Source organism: Pseudophryne corroboree, chromosome 10, assembly GCF_028390025.1.
Source record: "Pseudophryne corroboree isolate aPseCor3 chromosome 10, aPseCor3.hap2, whole genome shotgun sequence".
Taxonomy (NCBI): domain Eukaryota; kingdom Metazoa; phylum Chordata; class Amphibia; order Anura; family Myobatrachidae; genus Pseudophryne; species Pseudophryne corroboree.
In genome coordinates this window covers 313,460,786-313,481,676 of record NC_086453.1, presented here as the reverse complement: position 1 = coordinate 313,481,676, position 20,891 = coordinate 313,460,786, and the positions used below count along the sequence as shown (strand labels likewise).

Sequence of the window (20,891 nt, the reverse complement as noted above, 5' to 3'; positions counted from 1 at the left end):
GGAGCTATATGTGATGTATTTTTCGCCAACTAAGGTAAATTCATTGCTTCCCAGGACGCCCCCCCCCAGCGTCCTGCACCCTCAGTGACCGGAGTGTGAAGTGTGCTGAGAGCAACGGCGCACAGCTGCAGTGCTGTGCGCTACCTTATGAAGACAGGAAAGTCTTCTGCCGCCGATTTATGGACCTCTTCTTGCTTCAGCATCTGTAAGTGGGCCGGCGGCGCGGCTCCGGGACCCATCCATGGCTGGGCCTGTGATCGTCCCTCTGGAGCGAATGTCCAGTAGCCTAAGAAACCCAATCCACTCTGCACGCAGGTGAGTTCGTTTCTCTCCCCTAAGTCCCTCGATGCAGTGAGCCCGTTGCTAGCAGGTCTCACTGAAAATAAAAAACCTATTTAAACTTTTACTCTAAGCAGCTCAGGAGAGCCACCTAGATTGCACCCTTCTCGTTCGGGCACAAAATCTTAACTGAGGCTTGGAGGAGGGTCATAGGGGGAGGAGCCAGTGCACACCAGCTAGTCCTAAAGCTTTTACTTTGTGCCCAGTCTCCTGCGGAGCCGCTATTCCCCATGGTCCTTTCGGAGTCCCCAGCATCCACTAGGACGTTAGAGAAATATATTTTCAAACTTATTGCTTTCAGAACAACGCCACCATCAGTAGGAGCTGTGTTAGTGCAGGGCAACACTAAAAGCTTTAACCAAGTATTCACATTCACAAGCTCATAGGCTAACCCTGAGAAACAGACATAAGACCATGAGGCCTATGTACAAAGAATCGCATAAGTGGCGTAATTTATTTCAATGTACATCGCAGCGGGGATAATCATATTTTTACATGACTATACCCGATATGTATTAAATGGAATTCCCAGGGGCAGCGTTACCAATAATTGCTGTCCATACAACATAAATCTCTAGCACATCGGAGGAGTCTTTTACTTTTTTGGCCACAGCGCATGCACTGATGTGCAGAGGGGAGGGATCATGCGGATCTACACAAGGAGCTAGCTGCCTGGCCACAGCGCATACTCCAGTGTGTAGAGGGGAGGGATCATGCGGATCTACACATGGAGCTAGCTGCCTGGCCACAGCGCATACTCCAGTGTGTAGAGGGGAGGGATCATGCGGATCTACACATGGCGCTAGCTGCCTGGCCACAGCGCATACTCCAGTGTGCAGTGGGGAGGGATCCTGTGGATCTACACATGGAGCTAGCTGCCTGGCCACAGCGCATACTCCAGTGTGCAGAGGGGAGGGATCCTGCGGATCTACACATCGCGCTAGCTGCCTGGCCACAGCGCATACTCCAGTGTGCAGAGGGGAGGGATTCTGCGGATCTACAGATGGAACTAGCTGCCTGGCCACAGCACATACTCCAGTGTGCAGTGGGGAGGGATCCTGTGGATCTACACATGGAGCTAGCTGCCTGGCCACAGCGCATACTCCAGTGTGCAGAGGGGAGGGATCCTGCGGATCTACACATGGAGCTAGCTGCCTGGCCACAGCGCATACTCCAGTGTGCAGAGGGGAGGGATCCTGCGGATCTACAGATGGAGCTAGCTGCCTGGCCACAGCGCATACTCCAGTGTGCAGAGGGGAGGGATCCTGCGGATCTACAGATGGAGCTAGCTGCCTGGCCACAGCGCATACTCCAGTGTGCAGAGGGGAGAGATCCTGTGGATCTACAGATGGAGCTAGCTGCCTGGCCACAGCACATACTCCAGTGTGCAGAGGGGTGGGATCCTGCGGATCTACACATGGCGCTAGCTGCCTGGCCACAGCGCATACTCCAGTGTGCAGTGGGGAGGGATCCTGTGGATCTACACATGGAGCTAGCTGCCTGGCCACAGCGCATACTCCAGTGTGCAGAGGGGAGGGATCCTGCGGATCTACACATGGCGCTAGTTGCCTGGCCACAGCGCATACTCCAGTGTGCAGAGGGGAGGGATCCTGCGGATCTACACATGGAGCTAGCTGCCTGGCCACAGCGCATACTCCAGTGTGCAGAGGGGAGGGATCCTGCGGATCTACAGATGGAGCTAGCTGCCTGGCCACAGCGCATACTCCAGTGTGCAGTGGGGAGGGATCCTGCGGATCTACACATGGCGCTAGCTGCCTGGCCACAGCGCATACTCCAGTGTGCAGTGGGGAGGGATCCTGTGGATCTACACATGGCGCTAGCTGCCTGGCCACAGCGCATACTCCAGTGTGCAGTGGGGAGGGATCCTGTGGATCTACACATGGAGCTAGCTGCCTGGCCACAGCGCATACTCCAGTGTGCAGAGGAGAGGGATCCTGCGGATCTACACATGGCGCTAGCTGCCTGGCCACAGCGCATACTCCAGTGTGCAGTGGGGAGGGATCCTGCGGATCTACAGATGGAGCTAGCTGCCTGGCCACAGCGCATACTCCAGTGTGCAGTGGGGAGGGATCCTGTGGATCTACACATGGAGCTAGCTGCCTGGCCACAGCGCATACTCCAGTGTGCAGTGGGGAGGGATCCTGCGGATCTACAGATGGAGCTAGCTGCCTGGCCACAGCGCATACTCCAGTGTGCAGAGGGGAGGGATCCTGTGGATCTACACATGGCGCTAGCTGCCTGGCCACAGCGCATACTCCAGTGTGCAGTGGGAAGGGATCCTGCGGATCTACACATGGCGCTAGCTGCCTGGCCACAGCGCATACTCCAGTGTGCAGTGGGGAGGGATCCTGTGGATCTACACATGGCGCTAGCTGCCTGGCCACAGCGCATACTCCAGTGTGCAGTGGGGAGGGATCCTGCGGATCTACACATGGAACTAGCTGCCTGGCCACAGCGCATACTCCAGTGTGCAGTGGGGAGGGATCCTGCGGATCTACACATGGCGCTAGCTGCCTGGCCACAGCGCATACTCCAGTGTGCAGTGGGGAGGGATCCTGCGGATCTACACATGGCGCTAGCTGCCTGGCCACAGCGCATACTCCAGTGTGCAGTGGGGAGGGATCCTGTGGATCTACACATGGCGCTAGCTGCCTGGCCACAGCGCATACTCCAGTGTGCAGTGGGGAGGGATCCAGCGGATCTACACATGGAGCTAGCTGCCTGGCCACAGCGCATACTCCAGTGTGCAGTGGGGAGGGATCCTGTGGATCTACACATGGCGCTAGCTGCCTGGCCACAGCGCATACTCCAGTGTGCAGAGGGGAGGGATCCTGTGGATCTACACATGGCGCTAGCTGCCTGGCCACAGCGCATACTCCAGTGTGCAGTGGGGAGGGATCCTGCGGATCTACACATGGCGCTAGCTGCCTGGCCACAGCGCATACTCCAGTGTGCAGTGGGGAGGGATCCTGCGGATCTACAGATGGAGCTAGCTGCCTGGCCACAGCGCATACTCCAGTGTGTAGAGGGGAGGGATCCTGCGGATCTACAGATGGAACTAGCTGCCTGGCCACAGCGCATACTCCAGTGTGCAGTGGGGAGGGATCCTGTGGATCTACACATGGCGCTAGCTGCCTGGCCACAGCGCATACTCCAGTGTGCAGTGGGGAGGGATCCTGCGGATCTACACATGGAGCTAGCTGCCTGGCCACAGCGCATACTCCAGTGTGCAGTGGGGAGGGATCCTGTGGATCTACACATGGCGCTAGCTGCCTGGCCACAGCGCATACTCCAGTGTGCAGAGGGGAGGGATCCTGTGGATCTACACATGGCGCTAGCTGCCTGGCCACAGCGCATACTTCAGTGTGCAGTGGGGAGGGATCCTGCGGATCTACACATGGCGCTAGCTGCCTGGCCACAGCGCATACTCCAGTGTGCAGTGGGGAGGGATCCTGCGGATCTACACATGGCGCTAGCTGCCTGGCCACAGCGCATACTCCAGTGTGCAGTGGGGAGGGATCCTGTGGATCTACACATGGAGCTAGCTGCCTGGCCACAGCGCATACTCCAGTGTGCAGTGGGGAGGGATCCTGTGGATCTACACATGGAGCTAGCTGCCTGGCCACAGCGCATACTCCAGTGTGCAGAGGGGAGGGATCCTGCAAATCTACACATGGAGCTAGCTGCCTGGCTACAGCGCATACTCCAGTGTGCAGAGGGGAGGGATCCTGCGGATCTACACATGGAGCTAGCTGCCTGGCCACAGCGCATACTCCAGTGTGCAGAGGGGAGGGATCCTGCGGATCTACACATGGCGCTAGCTGCCTGGCCACAGCACATACTCCAGTATGCAGTGGGGAGGGATCCTGCGGATCTACAGATGGAGCGAGCTGCCTGGCCACAGCGCATACTCCAGTGTGCAGTGGGGAGGGATCCTGTGGATCTACACATGGAGCTAGCTGCCTGGCCACAGCGCATACTCCAGTGTGCAGTGGGGAGGGATCCTGCGTATCTACACATGGCGCTAGCTGCCTGGCCACAGCGCATACTCCAGTGTGCAGAGGGGAGGGATCCTGTGGATCTACACATGGCGCTAGCTGCCTGGCCACAGCGCATACTCCAGTGTGCAGAGGGGAGAGATCCTGTGGATCTACAGATGGAGCTAGCTGCCTGGCCACAGCGCATACTCCAGTGTGTAGAGGGGAGGGATTCTGCGGATCTACAGATGGAACTAGCTGCCTGGCCACAGCGCATACTCCAGTGTGCAGTGGGGAGGGATCCTGCGGATCTACACATGGCGCTAGCTGCCTGGCCACAGCGCATACTCCAGTGTGCAGTGGGGAGGGATCCTGCGGATCTACAGATGGAGCTAGCTGCCTGGCCACAGCGCATACTCCAGTGTGTAGAGGGGAGGGATCCTGCGGATCTACAGATGGAACTAGCTGCCTGGCCACAGCGCATACTCCAGTGTGCAGTGGGGAGGGATCCTGTGGATCTACACATGGCGCTAGCTGCCTGGCCACAGCGCATACTCCAGTGTGCAGTGGGGAGGGATCCTGCGGATCTACACATGGAACTAGCTGCCTGGCCACAGCGCATACTCCAGTGTGCAGTGGGGAGGGATCCTGTGGATCTACACATGGCGCTAGCTGCCTGGCCACAGCGCATACTCCAGTGTGCAGAGGGGAGGGATCCTGCGGATCTACACATGGCGCTAGTTGCCTGGCCACAGCGCATACTCCAGTGTGCAGAGGGGAGGGATCCTGCGGATCTACACATGGAGCTAGCTGCCTGGCCACAGCGCATACTCCAGTGTGCAGAGGGGAGGGATCCTGCGGATCTACAGATGGAGCTAGCTGCCTGGCCACAGCGCATACTCCAGTGTGCAGTGGGGAGGGATCCTGCGGATCTACACATGGCGCTAGCTGCCTGGCCACAGCGCATACTCCAGTGTGCAGTGGGGAGGGATCCTGTGGATCTACACATGGCGCTAGCTGCCTGGCCACAGCGCATACTCCAGTGTGCAGTGGGGAGGGATCCTGTGGATCTACACATGGAGCTAGCTGCCTGGCCACAGCGCATACTCCAGTGTGCAGAGGAGAGGGATCCTGCGGATCTACACATGGCGCTAGCTGCCTGGCCACAGCGCATACTCCAGTGTGCAGTGGGGAGGGATCCTGCGGATCTACACATGGCGCTAGCTGCCTGGCCACAGCGCATACTCCAGTGTGCAGTGGGGAGGGATCCTGCGGATCTACAGATGGAGCTAGCTGCCTGGCCACAGCGCATACTCCAGTGTGTAGAGGGGAGGGATCCTGCGGATCTACAGATGGAACTAGCTGCCTGGCCACAGCGCATACTCCAGTGTGCAGTGGGGAGGGATCCTGCGGATCTACACATAGAGCTAGCTGCCTGGCCACAGCGCATACTCCAGTGTGCAGTGGGGAGGGATCCTGTGGATCTACACATGGCGCTAGCTGCCTGGCCACAGCGCATACTCCAGTGTGCAGAGGGGAGGGATCCTGTGGATCTACACATGGCGCTAGCTGCCTGGCCACAGCGCATACTTCAGTGTGCAGTGGGGAGGGATCCTGCGGATCTACACATGGCGCTAGCTGCCTGGCCACAGCGCATACTCCAGTGTGCAGTGGGGAGGGATCCTGCGGATCTACACATGGCGCTAGCTGCCTGGCCACAGCGCATACTCCAGTGTGCAGTGGGGAGGGATCCTGTGGATCTACACATGGAGCTAGCTGCCTGGCCACAGCGCATACTCCAGTGTGCAGTGGGGAGGGATCCTGTGGATCTACACATGGAGCTAGCTGCCTGGCCACAGCGCATACTCCAGTGTGCAGAGGGGAGGGATCCTGCAAATCTACACATGGAGCTAGCTGCCTGGCTACAGCGCATACTCCAGTGTGCAGAGGGGAGGGATCCTGCGGATCTACACATGGAGCTAGCTGCCTGGCCACAGCGCATACTCCAGTGTGCAGAGGGAAGGGATCCTGCGGATCTACACATGGCGCTAGCTGCCTGGCCACAGCACATACTCCAGTATGCAGTGGGGAGGGATCCTGCGGATCTACAGATGGAGCGAGCTGCCTGGCCACAGCGCATACTCCAGTGTGCAGTGGGGAGGGATCCTGTGGATCTACACATGGAGCTAGCTGCCTGGCCACAGCGCATACTCCAGTGTGCAGTGGGGAGGGATCCTGCGTATCTACACATGGCGCTAGCTGCCTGGCCACAGCGCATACTCCAGTGTGCAGAGGGGAGGGATCCTGTGGATCTACACATGGCGCTAGCTGCCTGGCCACAGCGCATACTCCAGTGTGCAGAGGGGAGAGATCCTGTGGATCTACAGATGGAGCTAGCTGCCTGGCCACAGCGCATACTCCAGTGTGTAGAGGGGAGGGATTCTGCGGATCTACAGATGGAACTAGCTGCCTGGCCACAGCGCATACTCCAGTGTGCAGTGGGGAGGGATCCTGCGGATCTACACATGGCGCTAGCTGCCTGGCCACAGCGCATACTCCAGTGTGCAGTGGGGAGGGATCCTGCGGATCTACAGATGGAGCTAGCTGCCTGGCCACAGCGCATACTCCAGTGTGTAGAGGGGAGGGATCCTGCGGATCTACAGATGGAACTAGCTGCCTGGCCACAGCGCATACTCCAGTGTGCAGTGGGGAGGGATCCTGTGGATCTACACATGGCGCTAGCTGCCTGGCCACAGCGCATACTCCAGTGTGCAGTGGGGAGGGATCCTGCGGATCTACACATGGAACTAGCTGCCTGGCCACAGCGCATACTCCAGTGTGCAGTGGGGAGGGATCCTGTGGATCTACACATGGCGCTAGCTGCCTGGCCACAGCGCATACTCCAGTGTGCAGTGGGGAGGGATCCTGCGGATCTACACATGGAGCTAGCTGCCTGGCCACAGCGCATACTCCAGTGTGCAGTGGGGAGGGATCCTGTGGATCTACACATGGAGCTAGCTGCCTGGCCACAGCGCATACTCCAGTGTGCAGTGGGGAGGGATCCTGCAGATCTACACATGGCGCTAGCTGCCTGGCCACAGCACATACTCCAGTGTGGGGAGGGATCCTGTGGATCTACACATGGAGCTAGCTGCCTGGCCACAGCGCATACTCCAGTGTGCAGTGGGGAGGGATCCTGTGGATCTGCAGATGGAGCTAGCTGCCTGGCCACAGCGCATACTCCAGTGTGCAGAGGGGAGGGATCCTGCGGATCTACACATGGCGCTAGCTGCCTGGCCACAGCGCATACGCCAGTGTGCAGAGGGGAGAGATCCTGTGGATCTACACATGAAGCTAGCTGCCTGGCCACAGCGCATACTCCAGTGTGCAGTGGGGAGGGATCCTGCGGATCTACACATGGAGCTAGCTGCCTGGCCACAGCGCATACTCCAGTGTGCAGAGGGGAGGGATCCTGCGGATCTACACATGGCGCTAGCTGCCTGGCCACAGCGCATACTCCAGTGTGCAGAGGGGAGGTATCCTGCGGATCTACACATGGCGCTAGCTGCCTGGCCACAGCGCATACTCCAGTGTGCAGTGGGGAGGGATCCTGCGGATCTACAGATGGAGCTAGCTGCCTGGCCACAGCGCATACTCCAGTGTGTAGAGGGGAGGGATCCTGCGGATCTACAGATGGAACTAGCTGCCTGGCCACAGCGCATACTCCAGTGTGCAGTGGGGAGGGATCCTGTGGATCTACACATGGCGCTAGCTGCCTGGCCACAGCGCATACTCCAGTGTGCAGTGGGGAGGGATCCTGTGGATCTACACATGGAACTAGCTGCCTGGCCACAGCGCATACTCCAGTGTGCAGTGGGGAGGGATCCTGTGGATCTACACATGGCGCTAGCTGCCTGGCCACAGCACATACTCCAGTGTGCAGTGGGGAGGGATCCTGTGGATCTACACATGGAGCTAGCTGCCTGGCCACAGCGCATACTCCAGTGTGCAGTGGGGAGGGATCCTGTGGATCTACAGATGGAGCTAGCTGCCTGGCCACAGCGCATACTCCAGTGTGCAGAGGGGAGGGATCCTGCGGATCTACACATGGCGCTAGCTGCCTGGCCACAGCGCATACGCCAGTGTGCAGAGGGGAGAGATCCTGTGGATCTACACATGACGCTAGCTGCCTGGCCACAGCGCATACTCCAGTGTGCAGTGGGGAGGGATCCTGCGGATCTACACATGGAGCTAGCTGCCTGGCCACAGCGCATACTCCAGTGTGCAGAGGGGAGGGATCCTGCGGATCTACACATGGCGCTAGCTGCCTGGCCACAGCGCATACTCCAGTGTGCAGTGGGGAGGGATCCTGCGGATCTACAGATGGAGCTAGCTGCCTGGCCACAGCGCATACTCCAGTGTGTAGAGGGGAGGGATCCTGCGGATCTACAGATGGAACTAGTTGCCTGGCCACAGCGCATACTCCAGTGTGCAGTGGGGAGGGATCCTGTGGATCTACACATGGCGCTAGCTGCCTGGCCACAGCGCATACTCCAGTGTGCAGTGGGGAGGGATCCTGCGGATCTACACATGGAACTAGCTGCCTGGCCACAGCGCATACTCCAGTGTGCAGTGGGGAGGGATCCTGTGGATCTACACATGGCGCTAGCTGCCTGGCCACAGCGCATACTCCAGTGTGCAGTGGGGAGGGATCCTGCGGATCTACACATGGAGCTAGCTGCCTGGCCACAGCGCATACTCCAGTGTGCAGAGGGGAGAGATCCTGTGGATCTACAGATGGAGCTAGCTGCCTGGCCACAGCGCATACTCCACTGTGTAGAGGGGAGAGATCCTGTGGATCTACAGATGGAGCTAGCTGCCTGGCCACAGCGCATACTCCAGTGTGCAGAGGGGAGGGATCCTGTGGATCTACAGAAGGAGCTAGCTGCCTGGCCACAGCGCATACTCCAGTGTGCAGTGGGGAGGGATCCTGCGGATCTACACATGGCGCTAGCTGCCTGGCCACAGCGCATACTCCAGTTTTGCAGTGGGGAGGGATCCTGCGGATCTACACATGGAGCTAGGTGCCTGGCCACAGTGCATACTCCAGTGTGCAGTGTGCAGTGGGGAGGGATCCTGCGGATCTACAGATGGAGCTAGCTGTCTGGCCACAGCGCATACTCCAGTGTGCAGTGGGGAGGAATCCTGTGGATCTACACATGGAGCTAGCTGCCTGGCCACAGTGCATACTCCAGTGTGCAGTGGGGAGGGATCCTGCGGATCTACAGATGGAGCTAGCTGTCTGGCCACAGCGCATACTCCAGTGTGCAGTGGGGAAAGATCCTGTGGATCTACAGATGGAGCTAGCTGCCTGGCAACAGCGCATACTCCACTGTGTAGAGGGGAGAGATCCTGTGGATCTACACATGGAGCTAGCTGCCTGGCCACAGCGCATACTCCAGTGTGCAGAGGGGAGAGATCCTGTGGATCTACAGATGGAGCTAGCTGCCTGGCCACAGCGCATACTCCAGTGTGCAGAGGGGAGAGATCCTGTGGATCTACAGATGGAGCTAGCTGCCTGGCCGCAGCGCATACTCCAGTGTGCAGTGGGGAGGAATCCTGCGGATCTACACATGGCGCTAGCTGCCTGGCCACAGCGCATACTCCAGTGTGCAGTGGGGAGGGATCCTGCGGATCTACAGATGGAGCTAGCTGCCTGGCCGCAGCGCATACTCCAGTGTGCAGTGGGGAGGAATCCTGCGGATCTACACATGGCGCTAGCTGCCTGGCCACAGCGCATACTCCAGTGTGCAGTGGGGAGGGATCCTGCGGATCTACACATAGAGCTAGCTGCCTGGCCACAGCGCATACTCCAGTGTGCAGTGGGGATGGATCCTGCGGATCTACAGATGGAGCTAGCTGCCTGGCCACAGCGCATACTCCAGTGTGCAGTGGGGAGGGATCCTGTGGATCTACACATGGAGCTAGCTGCCTGGCCACAGCGCATACTCCAGTGTGCAGTGGGGAGGGATCCTGCGGATCTACAGATGGAGCTAGCTGCCTGGCCACAGCGCTTACTCCAGTGTGCAGTGGGGAGGGATCCTGCGGATCTACACATGGCGCTAGCTGCCTGGCCACAGCGCACACTCCAGTGTGCAGAGGGGAGGGATCCTGCGGATTTACACATGGCGCTAGCTGCCTGGCCACAGCGCATACTCCAGTGTGCAGTGGGAAGGGATCCTGCGGATCTACACATGGAGCTAGCTGCCTGGCCACAGCGCATACTCCAGTGTGCAGAGGGGAGGGATCCTGCGGATCTACACATGGTGCTAGCTGCCTGGCCACAGCGCATACTCCAGTGTGCAGTGGGGAGGGATCCTGTGGATCTACACATGGAGCTAGCTGCCTGGCCACAGCGCATACTCCAGTGTGCAGTGGGGAGGGATCCTGTGGATCTACACATGGAGCTAGCTGCCTGGCCACAGCGCATACTCCAGTGTGCAGAGGGGAGGGATCCTGCAAATCTACACATGGAGCTAGCTGCCTGGCTACAGCGCATACTCCAGTGTGCAGTGGGGAGGGATCCTGCGGATCTACACATGGCGCTAGCTGCCTGGCCACAGCGCATACTCCAGTGTGCAGTGGGGAGGGATCCTGCGGATCTACACATGGCGCTAGCTGCCTGGCCACAGCGCATACTCCAGTGTGCAGTGGGGAGGGATCCTGCGGATCTACACATGGCGCTAGCTGCCTGGCCACAGCGCATACTCCAGTGTGCAGTGGGGAGGGATCCTGCGGATCTACACATGGCGCTAGCTGCCTGGCCACAGCGCATACTCCAGTGTGTAGAGGGGAGGGATCCTGTGGATCTACAGATGGAGCTAGCTGCCTGGCCACAGCGCATACTCCAGTGTGTAGAGGGGAGAGATCCTGTGGATCTACAGATGGAGCTAGGTGCCTGGCCACAGCGCATACGCCAGTGTGCAGAGCGAAGGGATCCTTTGCATTCGTGCACATGGTAAATCTGATAGCTTTGTAGCCACTACAGTAACCTATAGGGGCAGCAGCTGCTGTTGGAAATGGGGGGACCACGACAGATATTGGAGAGGTGATAAATATTTGCAGGTGCCTCACGAAAATTGCCATTTTCAGGGGATATCCCACAAATATTATATGATAAATAGGCCCCAGAATATGGTACCACAACATCACCAATGTTCCAGCACACGGGTGTGGTATGACTTGCCGGCGCTTGGGAAACCGGCGCCCAGCATACCAGCGCTGGGATCCCGACCACCGGAATGCCAGCAGCAGGGCGAGCGCAAAAGAGCCCCTTGCGGGCATGGTGGCGCGCTATGCACGCTGCACTATTTATTCTCCATCCAGGGGTGTAGTGGACACCCAAAGAAGGAGAATATTTATCGGTATACCGGCGGTTGGGATTCCGGCATCAGTATGCTGAGCGTCGGGATCCTGACAGCCGGTATATCAAGTGCCACCACCAGCACACCCCTGTGGAGTGCACATAAAATTGGTGATACTGATAGTCACAACATGCGCTTATTCCGACTGTTGCGATGGCCGTTGCCTGCAAAAGAAACAGTTCCCCAATAAATGAAAAAAATGAATAATAAAAAATATCCCGTAACAGTCAAAATAGACTGGGTAAAGCCGCGTATTAGGTGTCCTCCGCCTGTACATGCGCCAAACGGAGCAACAATTGAATTGTTCCATCGGACGCCATCTAGTGGCAACTGTGGGGTAAAATTATTGAATTCCCCCATATGCATTTCTTCCTCTCATTATGGGGCTAATTCAGACCTGATCGCTGCTGTGCGTTTTCGCACAGCAGGTGAGCAGGTCTGAACTGCGCATGCGCCACAATGCGCAGGTGTGACGGGGATCGCCGGCCAGCGACGGGATGGTGCAAGAAGGTTGACAGGAAGAGGGCGTTTGTGGGTACCAACTGACTGTGTCTAGGGAGTGTCCGGAAAAAACGCAGGAGGGACCCAGCGTTTTGTGGGAGGATTTGTCATATCAGCTCTGGCTCCGATCATTGCAGCGGCTAAGTTCTGGGCTTAGCAGAGACTCTCTGCACATGCAATCGCACCCCTGTACAGCGAATCCCCCCCCACCACCTGTAGGCGGCGATTACCTGATCGCAGGGATGCAAAGAACGCACCCTAGCGACATAGCCGGCCTTAGGCATAGGCAAACTAGGCAAATGCCTAGGGCATTTGGTATGCTTAGGGGCACCAGCAGCTTCTGCTGATTAAAATGATATGCAGCATGCCTATATTATGTGTGTGTGACTGCGGCTGTATCTGCATATGAAATGCTACGTTGCAGTGTATTCCTGGAAATCACTGTAATGTAGCATTTCATATGCAGATACAGCCGCAGTCACACACAGAATATAGGCATACTGCATATCATTTTAATCAGCAGAAGCTGCTTGTGCGTCCTAACCACTAAGTAATGCAAATAAGATGCATTTTCATAAACAAAAGGCGCCCAACGTTAGCAGAGCTGCCAACTGACTCATGCCAGGCATCTCCTGCAGAACTAGTGGCGGTGCTAGGGGGCATCAGCCAAAATCTTGCCTAGGGCATCATATTGGTTAGGGCCGGCTCTGCCTAGCGATCAGGTCTGAATTACCCCCTATGTTTCTTCAGCTATAATTTGACTACATCTTACAAGGCTGAATCACAGCATGTAATACATCTGCTTGCCTGCAGGGGGATCCAATGGATTTTTATAAAGCACATATTCAAAGAAACCAATGACACTAATTTCACAGACTGCTTCCTCCTTTCTAGATCCACATCATTCTTTACAACTGAAATTGGCTGTTATCCCTTAAAACTCTGAGTAAAGACGTCCTGACTACAGTTACTTCTGGAATGCAGCTACATACCCTCCAACTGGACCTTTTTGGCCGATACAGTACCGTTTTTTTATGGTCTGTACCGGCTAAAAAGGGCTTTGTACTGATTTTTGACTCACTAATACCCCTTTACATCGCACTAAAAACCCGGTATCGACACGGCATATTGCCGTGTCGAAACGGGTCCGTGTGCGATGTGAAAGGTCCTTTGGTGAATTAGCAGGTCGTCTGACCCGGTAATTCAACCCGGTAAAAAAGAAGGGTTATTACAGGGTTGATTACCGGGTCAGGCGCAGTGTGAATGGGAGCCGTTCCGATGCGACACGGCTCCCATTCACAGCATAGGCAGAGGCGGCGCAGGAGATGAGCTCATCTCCCGGCGCCGCCTCCACCCCCGCCCCTACTGCTGCTGCGCCCTCCGCTGCTATGGCAACCGACCCGGTATATTGCCGGGTCGGAAAGCCAGCAACGGAGCGCAAATGCCGGATCCCACCCAGTAAGTACACGTTTTTCTTACCGGGTAGGATCCGGCATTTGCGATGTGAAAGCAGCATAAATCTCCACTGAGAGTATAGGAAAGGGGCGTGGCCTTTACCCGTGGTCACGCCCATTTTCTTAATTTGTACCTTTTTTTAGTGTAAAGTGTTGGAGGGTATGCAGTTAGCACTAGTCTATAAATATATTACTAAATGGGAAACATACATTTAATACAATAACAATAAGCAGATTTATTTTACATCTTTCTAAATGTAGGTGAAAGTGTGACTAACACTAAACTATGTACTGTGAATGCAGATGATTTGCAAAACTAAATGACAATACAACATGATAGTTTAAAAAAAAACATTCATAGACTGCTAACAGCTGATACGTGATTGGTTGGCACGTGATATACAATATTCATATACAGTATAATGTAATATAACATAATATGATTGTATTTGCCAATGTAATGAACAGGGGGGTTCATGTTTAACCTGTACACATTACAAAGTTGGGCTATTGGGTATAAAGTTCTGTTAAAATTATATTTACATTGTGACTAATGTTTTCGTTGTCATAATTTGCTACATGACTTTGTCTATGGTCGAGTATGCAGTTAGGTCTTCAGGGGGTACACACGGAGAGATGTGTGCTGAGCGAGGGGGGTGGACGGCGGGGGAAGGGCAGCTCACTTCACCCAGCGGTGAAGTGTGTGATCTGACTAGATTCTGGCCAATCTAGAGTCAGCGATCGCTGGCAACCTATACACAGAGCAGTCTAGTCAGATTGCTTAGAAATGAAGCCGACATGTCTTCATGTGTACCCCCCTTTAGATGTTTCTATGGATTGTGTCTGTGTACACTGCCTATTGTTCTATTAGACTTTTTTCACTTGCACGTTAGCTTGTATATGATTGCACACCAGGGGGCCGATCTAGGGGTCCGGGCGCCCCCTAGGCACAACAGTAATGGCCGCCCCTCTGCCTGATTTTATTACTTTTATTTGATTTGTTTTAATCCCATTTGATAATTGCCAATTTAATAGAATAATAAAAAGAGCCATAAACTATGACATTTCATTTTATTTTTAATTATTCATACATATTTAGTAAGTAGGACAGCTTACAGAGGCAGTCTGTGCGTGTCCTACCCATTTACACTCCACTCATGATGGCGTATGGTACAGTACAGTGGAAATCATTTGCCGTTACTGGTACATTTTGGGCTGACCGTAACAACACAAGCATCCAAGTGCCGCCGCCAAACATGTGTCGCCCCTAGGCGTGAGGCGCCTAATGGGAAATTCCTGGCAGCCTGTCAGTGTATCTGTTACGGTGTCTACAGTGTGGATGGTTTTACCCCTGAATAAATAAAGTAACTGAGGGGAAAAATGTGTAGACAGTCTATAAATAATGTTATGGGATTGTGTCATAAAGTGCTGGTACTATTACCCCTTTCTGGACTGCCACAATACTGCGGGTCATTGCTGGGTCGTCTTAAAGTGACTGCGCTGAGTGCTGCATATCACCGGATTGGCTGCCTACAGTAACGATTGGAGATGACATCATCTCCAAGCTTCCACTGTAAAGCCGGATAGACCGGGGTCTTGTGAACGGCTGGAACCGGGAATAACCCTGGTCCATCCGCCGGTGTGAAAGGGGTTTGGGCCGGGTTGCATCCAGGTTGGACCTGTGTTCAAAATCCCAGGTTGGACCCAGATTTTGATCTGAAAGGGGTTCATCGTTTACGTATGTAAGGCACTGCACTTCTGTGTTGTAAGCGTAGATCAGATCCACTCATTTGTGTATTACAGCTGCAGATTACGGTACTCAGGACGCCTACAGGTTCCCATCCCCTTCACACTTATGTATACGGTTACTGAAAACGAAAGTATCATGCATCAATAACTAGTCATAGGGGGGGAGATCTCCACTTAATTAATTCTGGGTTTTTAATAAACCTTTAAGCTTTGTCCAGAATGCAGGTCTTTTCCTTAAATGTGCAGTATTCACATTTTGGATATTTGCAAATTACATAGGTAATACTTTTTGTTGATCTACACAACTAGAATTGTATTTATTATTATTTTTATGGCAGATGCATCTTACTGTTTATAGTTTAGTGACCTATATAGATTTTATCTTCATGTGAGACATCACGTCATTGGGAAATCTCTAGAGTTAACCAAAGACACCAAAGAGGAAGATGCAGCGCCACCAAGGTACTACTGACTTTATTTAATACTGGGGACCTTACTATCACTAATGGGCACCTTACTAATCACTATCACTAATGTGCACCTTACTGATCACTATCACTAATGGGCACCGTACTGATCACTATCACTAATGTGCACCTTACTGATCACTATCACTAGTGGGCACCATACTGGCCAATATCACTAATGTGCACCTTACTGATTACTATCACTATTGGACACCATACTGGCCAATATTACTAATGGGCACCATACTGGCCAATATCACTAATGGGCACCTTACTGATCACTATCCCTAACGGGCACAGTACTGATCACTATCACTAATGTGCACCTTCCTGATCACTATCACTAATGGGCACATTCCTGATCACTATCACTAATGGGCACAGTACTGATCACTATCACTAATGGGCACCATACTGATCACTATCACCAACGGGCACTGCACTGATCACTATCACTAATGTGCACCTTCCTGATCACTATCACTAATGTGCACCTTTCTGATCACTATCACTAATGGGCACCATACTGGCCAATATCACTAATGGGCACCATACTGATCACTATCACTAATGGGCACCTTACTGATCACTATCACTAATCTGCACCTTACTGATCACTATCAATAATGTGCACCTTCCTGATCACTATCACTAATGTGCACCTTCCTGATCATTATCACTAATGTGCACCTTACTGATCACTATCACTAATGGACACCATACTGGCCAATATCACTAATGTGCACCTTACTGATTACTATCACTATTGGAGACCATACTGGCCAATATCACTAATGGGCACCATACTGGCCAATATCACTAATGGGCACCATACTGGCCAATATCACTAATGGGCACCATACTGGCCAATATCACTAATGGGCACCTTACTGATCACTATTACTAACGGGCACAGTACTGATCACTATCACTAATGTGCAACTTTCTTATCACTAATGTGCACCTTCCTGATCACTAATGGGCACCATACTGGCCAATATCACTAATGGGCACCATACTGATCACTATCACAAATGGGCACCATACTAGCCAATATCACTAATGGGCACCATACTGATCACTATCACTAATGTGCACCTTACTGATCAGTATCACTAATGGGCACCATACTGGCCAATATCACTAATGGGCACCTTACTGATCACTATCACTAACGGGCACAGTACTGATCACTATCACTAATGTGCACCTTCCTGATCACTATCACTAATGGGCACCATACTGATCACTATCACTAATGGGCACCATATTGGCCAATATCACTAATGGGCACCATACTGATCACTATCACTAATGGGCACCATACTGGCCAATATCACTAATGGGCACCATACTGATCACTATCACTAATGGGCACCATTCTGGCCAATATCACTAATGTGCACCTTACATATGTTAGCTATGTGCCATAATAAAGGAAACAGATGTGTAAGGGCATTTAGCCAAGTGGAAAGCCACACTGTGAATCTCCCAAGAGACAGTACTTACACCCCCTCACTGCTGTTTCCAGTTCACTGATCACTTACCCAATGGCTTTGCCAGGTTGTATGTCAATCAAATATACACACATCACATTCACAGCATAAACAATTATTATCAGTATCAGGCGGGACCCATATTATGTGTGCCAATTCATTTGTGGCATATGGTTCAGTGTTCTATTAGTACTGGATAAGCATTTATTGTATAGTATACTATAGTGTTAATTGTCTACAAGTATTGAGAAAAAACTATTAAAGGAGGGAATTAGAGGACTTTGGGGGTCATTCTGAGTTGATCGCTCGCTAGATACTTTTTGCAGCACTGCAATGAGATAGTCGCCGTGTATGGGGGAGTGTATGTTTGCTTTGCAAGTGTGCAAACGCTTGTGCAGCCGAGCGGTACAAAAAAAATTTGTGCAGTTTCTGAGTAGGTCTGAACTTACTCAGCCGCTGTGATCACTTCAGCCTGTCCGGTCCCGGAATTGATGTCAGACACCCGCCCTGCAAACGCTTGGACACGCCTGCGTTTTTCCAAACACTCCCAGAAAACGGTCAGTTGACACCCACAAACGCCTTCTTCCTGTCAATCTTCTTGCGATCGGCTGTGCGAATGGATTCTTCGTTAAATCCATCGCCCAACACCGATCGGCTTTGTACCCGTACGACGCACCTGCGCATTGCGATGCATACGCATGCTCAGTTTTGCCGAGTTTTGACCTGATTGCAGCGCTGTAAAAAATAGCTAGAATGCGATAAGGTCAGAATGACCCCCTTTGTACAATAGTTTTAAAATAGGACTAGTAGAATTTGGTAGTATACAGCAGGTTTCCAAACAAGAATGATCTTTTACCCCTTCCATACTTACCCCAATACCCCATAAAGTGGGAGACACCCAGCACAACCGAGCGTGACTCTATAGATGTTCAGGTTCCCGGCTGGCCATATGCTACATCAACTTTCCTCCACCCATCCAACTAGTTGGTTGGTTGGAATGAAAATCTGACGCTGTATGGGAGCAAGTGACAATCAGCAATTTGCTCGCAGACACCGGAAAACCGATGAAAATGGACGTTCAGTCAAGTTGGTTAAATCTGTTTTGTTTAAACAACTTGCCTCAATCGTTATATACAGTAGGTCTGCGGGTCGACCAGGTGTGTACCCAGCTTCAGGCAAATGCAGGACTGCGCCCCACAAATGAGATTATCCCTACACGTCACTATAAATGTAATTACATTGCTCCTGCATTAGTGGTAGAATGGGTATACATATCCTGCAATCCTGATAATGTCCATCTGTCAATGATATATATCTAATCAATAACTATCTATTTATTACATTTGTAGCATCTATCTATCTATCTATCTATCTATCTATCTATCTATCTATCTATGTTGTAATGCATATCTATCTACTACATTTGTAGCATCTACCTACTGTATCTATCTATCTATCTATCTATCTATCTATCTATCTATCTATCTATCTATCTATCTAAGTTGTAGCATCTATATATCTGTCTAAGTTGTAATGCATAGCTATCTATTTATATACAGGTTGAGTATCCCTTATCCAGAATTCAAAATCACACATTTTATGTTCCCCTACTGAGATAATGACGCATATATAAGTATATTATATTATATATCTATATAATATATCTATATATACAAATAATATATATTATATATGTCATTATCTCAGTAGGGGACCAAAAAATGTGGGATTTTGAATTTTGGATAAGGCATACTCAACCTGTATTACATTTGTAGCATCTATCTATATATCTATTTACCGTCTCTCTCTCTCGTTTTATATAAATAAATAAATTAAACATCTGTAGCATGTCTCTATCTAAGTTGTAGCATCTAGATAGCTGTCTAATTTGTAATGCATAGCTATCTATATATTACATTTGTAGCCTCTATCTATTTACTCTCTCTCTCTCTCTCTCTCTCTCTCTCTCTCTCTCTATATATATATATATATATATATATATATATAAAAACATCTATCTATCTATCTATCTATCTAATTTTTAATGCATATCTATCTACTACATTTGTAGCATCTACCTACTGTATCTATCTATCTATCTACTACATTTGTAGCATCTATCTATCTATCTATCTATTTAATTTGTAGCATCCATTTATCTATCTATCTATCTATCTATCTATCTATCTATCTATCTATCTATCACATTTGTAGCATCCATCTGTCTATCTATCCAAGTTGTAGCATCTATTTATCTGTCTAATTTGTAATGCATATCTATCTATCTATCTATCTATCTATCTATCTACTTACTGTATCTGTCTACTTACTCTATCTATCTATCTATCTATCTATCTATCTATCTATCTATCTATCTATCTATCTACTGTATCTGTCTACTTACTGTATCTATCTATCTATCTATCTATCTATCTATCTATCTGTCTATCTATCTATCTGTCTATCTATCACATTTGTAGCATCCATCTGTCTATCTATCCAAGTTGTAGCATCTATTTATCTGTCTAATTTGTAATATCTATCTATCTATCTATCTATCTATCTATCTATCTATCTATCTATCTATCTATCTATCTATCTATCTATCTATCACAGATCTATAATCTATCACCTATCTTTCATCTCTGTTACTTATAATGTAAAATGCTGACACTTACCTCCTTAAATTCCATGCTGATGGATGAGAGTGGGTGTGGGAACATTGTGCCCAGCAGTGAGAGGCAGAGGACAAGCAGTGAGTGTAAGTAGAGTGGACACAGGGCTCGGTGGTGAAAGCCTATACAGAACCTGAACTGTTTCTGTGACAGAGGAAGAATACAGAGTATACACTCACACCTGACTGAGAACCACTTATATCCTTAGGCAAATTAGGTAGTTACCATTGATGAGATAGTATCTCTGCTGAGCACTGCTTACATGCGAGCTCCTAAAAACTGACTGTACAGGACTGTTTTGTGGGTTTGCTCTGCTGGAGGCTTTTTAATAAATAAAAACAGGTTGGGTGTGGGTTGTTAGACTTTTTTGTTTTTAAATTGAATACATTTTTATTGGATTTTAGATAGTTTTACAATTAAACAATGCAAAAAGCAACATAAAACAAAAGAAAACAAATAAAAATAAAAACAGCAGATACAACAACAGGCTTCCGGTAGTACATAAATGAAGAGCACAGTGGAACATGCGGATATGGATCCCAGTCAGAGTCAGACATTAGTAGAGCACTGGTGACATAGCAGTACGACATACTTAACACTTCGCACCACGTTATTACAGTGTTAATATTCACATTAACCCGGCCAGCTGCGGGCCACACACCCCACAAACCTCCCACAGAAGGCCTGCACAGCAGTTAACTAGAGAACTCTAAAGGCCCCTACACACTGGTCGATGTATCGGCCGTTCTCTTGAACGGCCGATACATCGCGGGACCGTCGGCCAGTGT

At 51.5% G+C, this 20,891-nt stretch overlaps 1 protein-coding gene across 1 annotated transcript in view; it reads right to left on the bottom strand.

Annotated features, from left to right (window-relative positions):
• The window catches only part of CXCR5 (C-X-C motif chemokine receptor 5), a 28,465-nt gene extending 8,220 nt beyond the window's left edge, over window positions 1-20,245 (bottom strand). Inside the window, exon 1 of the mRNA XM_063943487.1 lies at window positions 20,107-20,245. Coding sequence (XP_063799557.1) covers window positions 20,107-20,151 — 45 coding nt within the window. The 5' untranslated portion in view covers window positions 20,152-20,245. The remainder of the gene's footprint in view (window positions 1-20,106) is intronic.
• Between the last annotated feature and the right edge of the window lie 646 nt (window positions 20,246-20,891).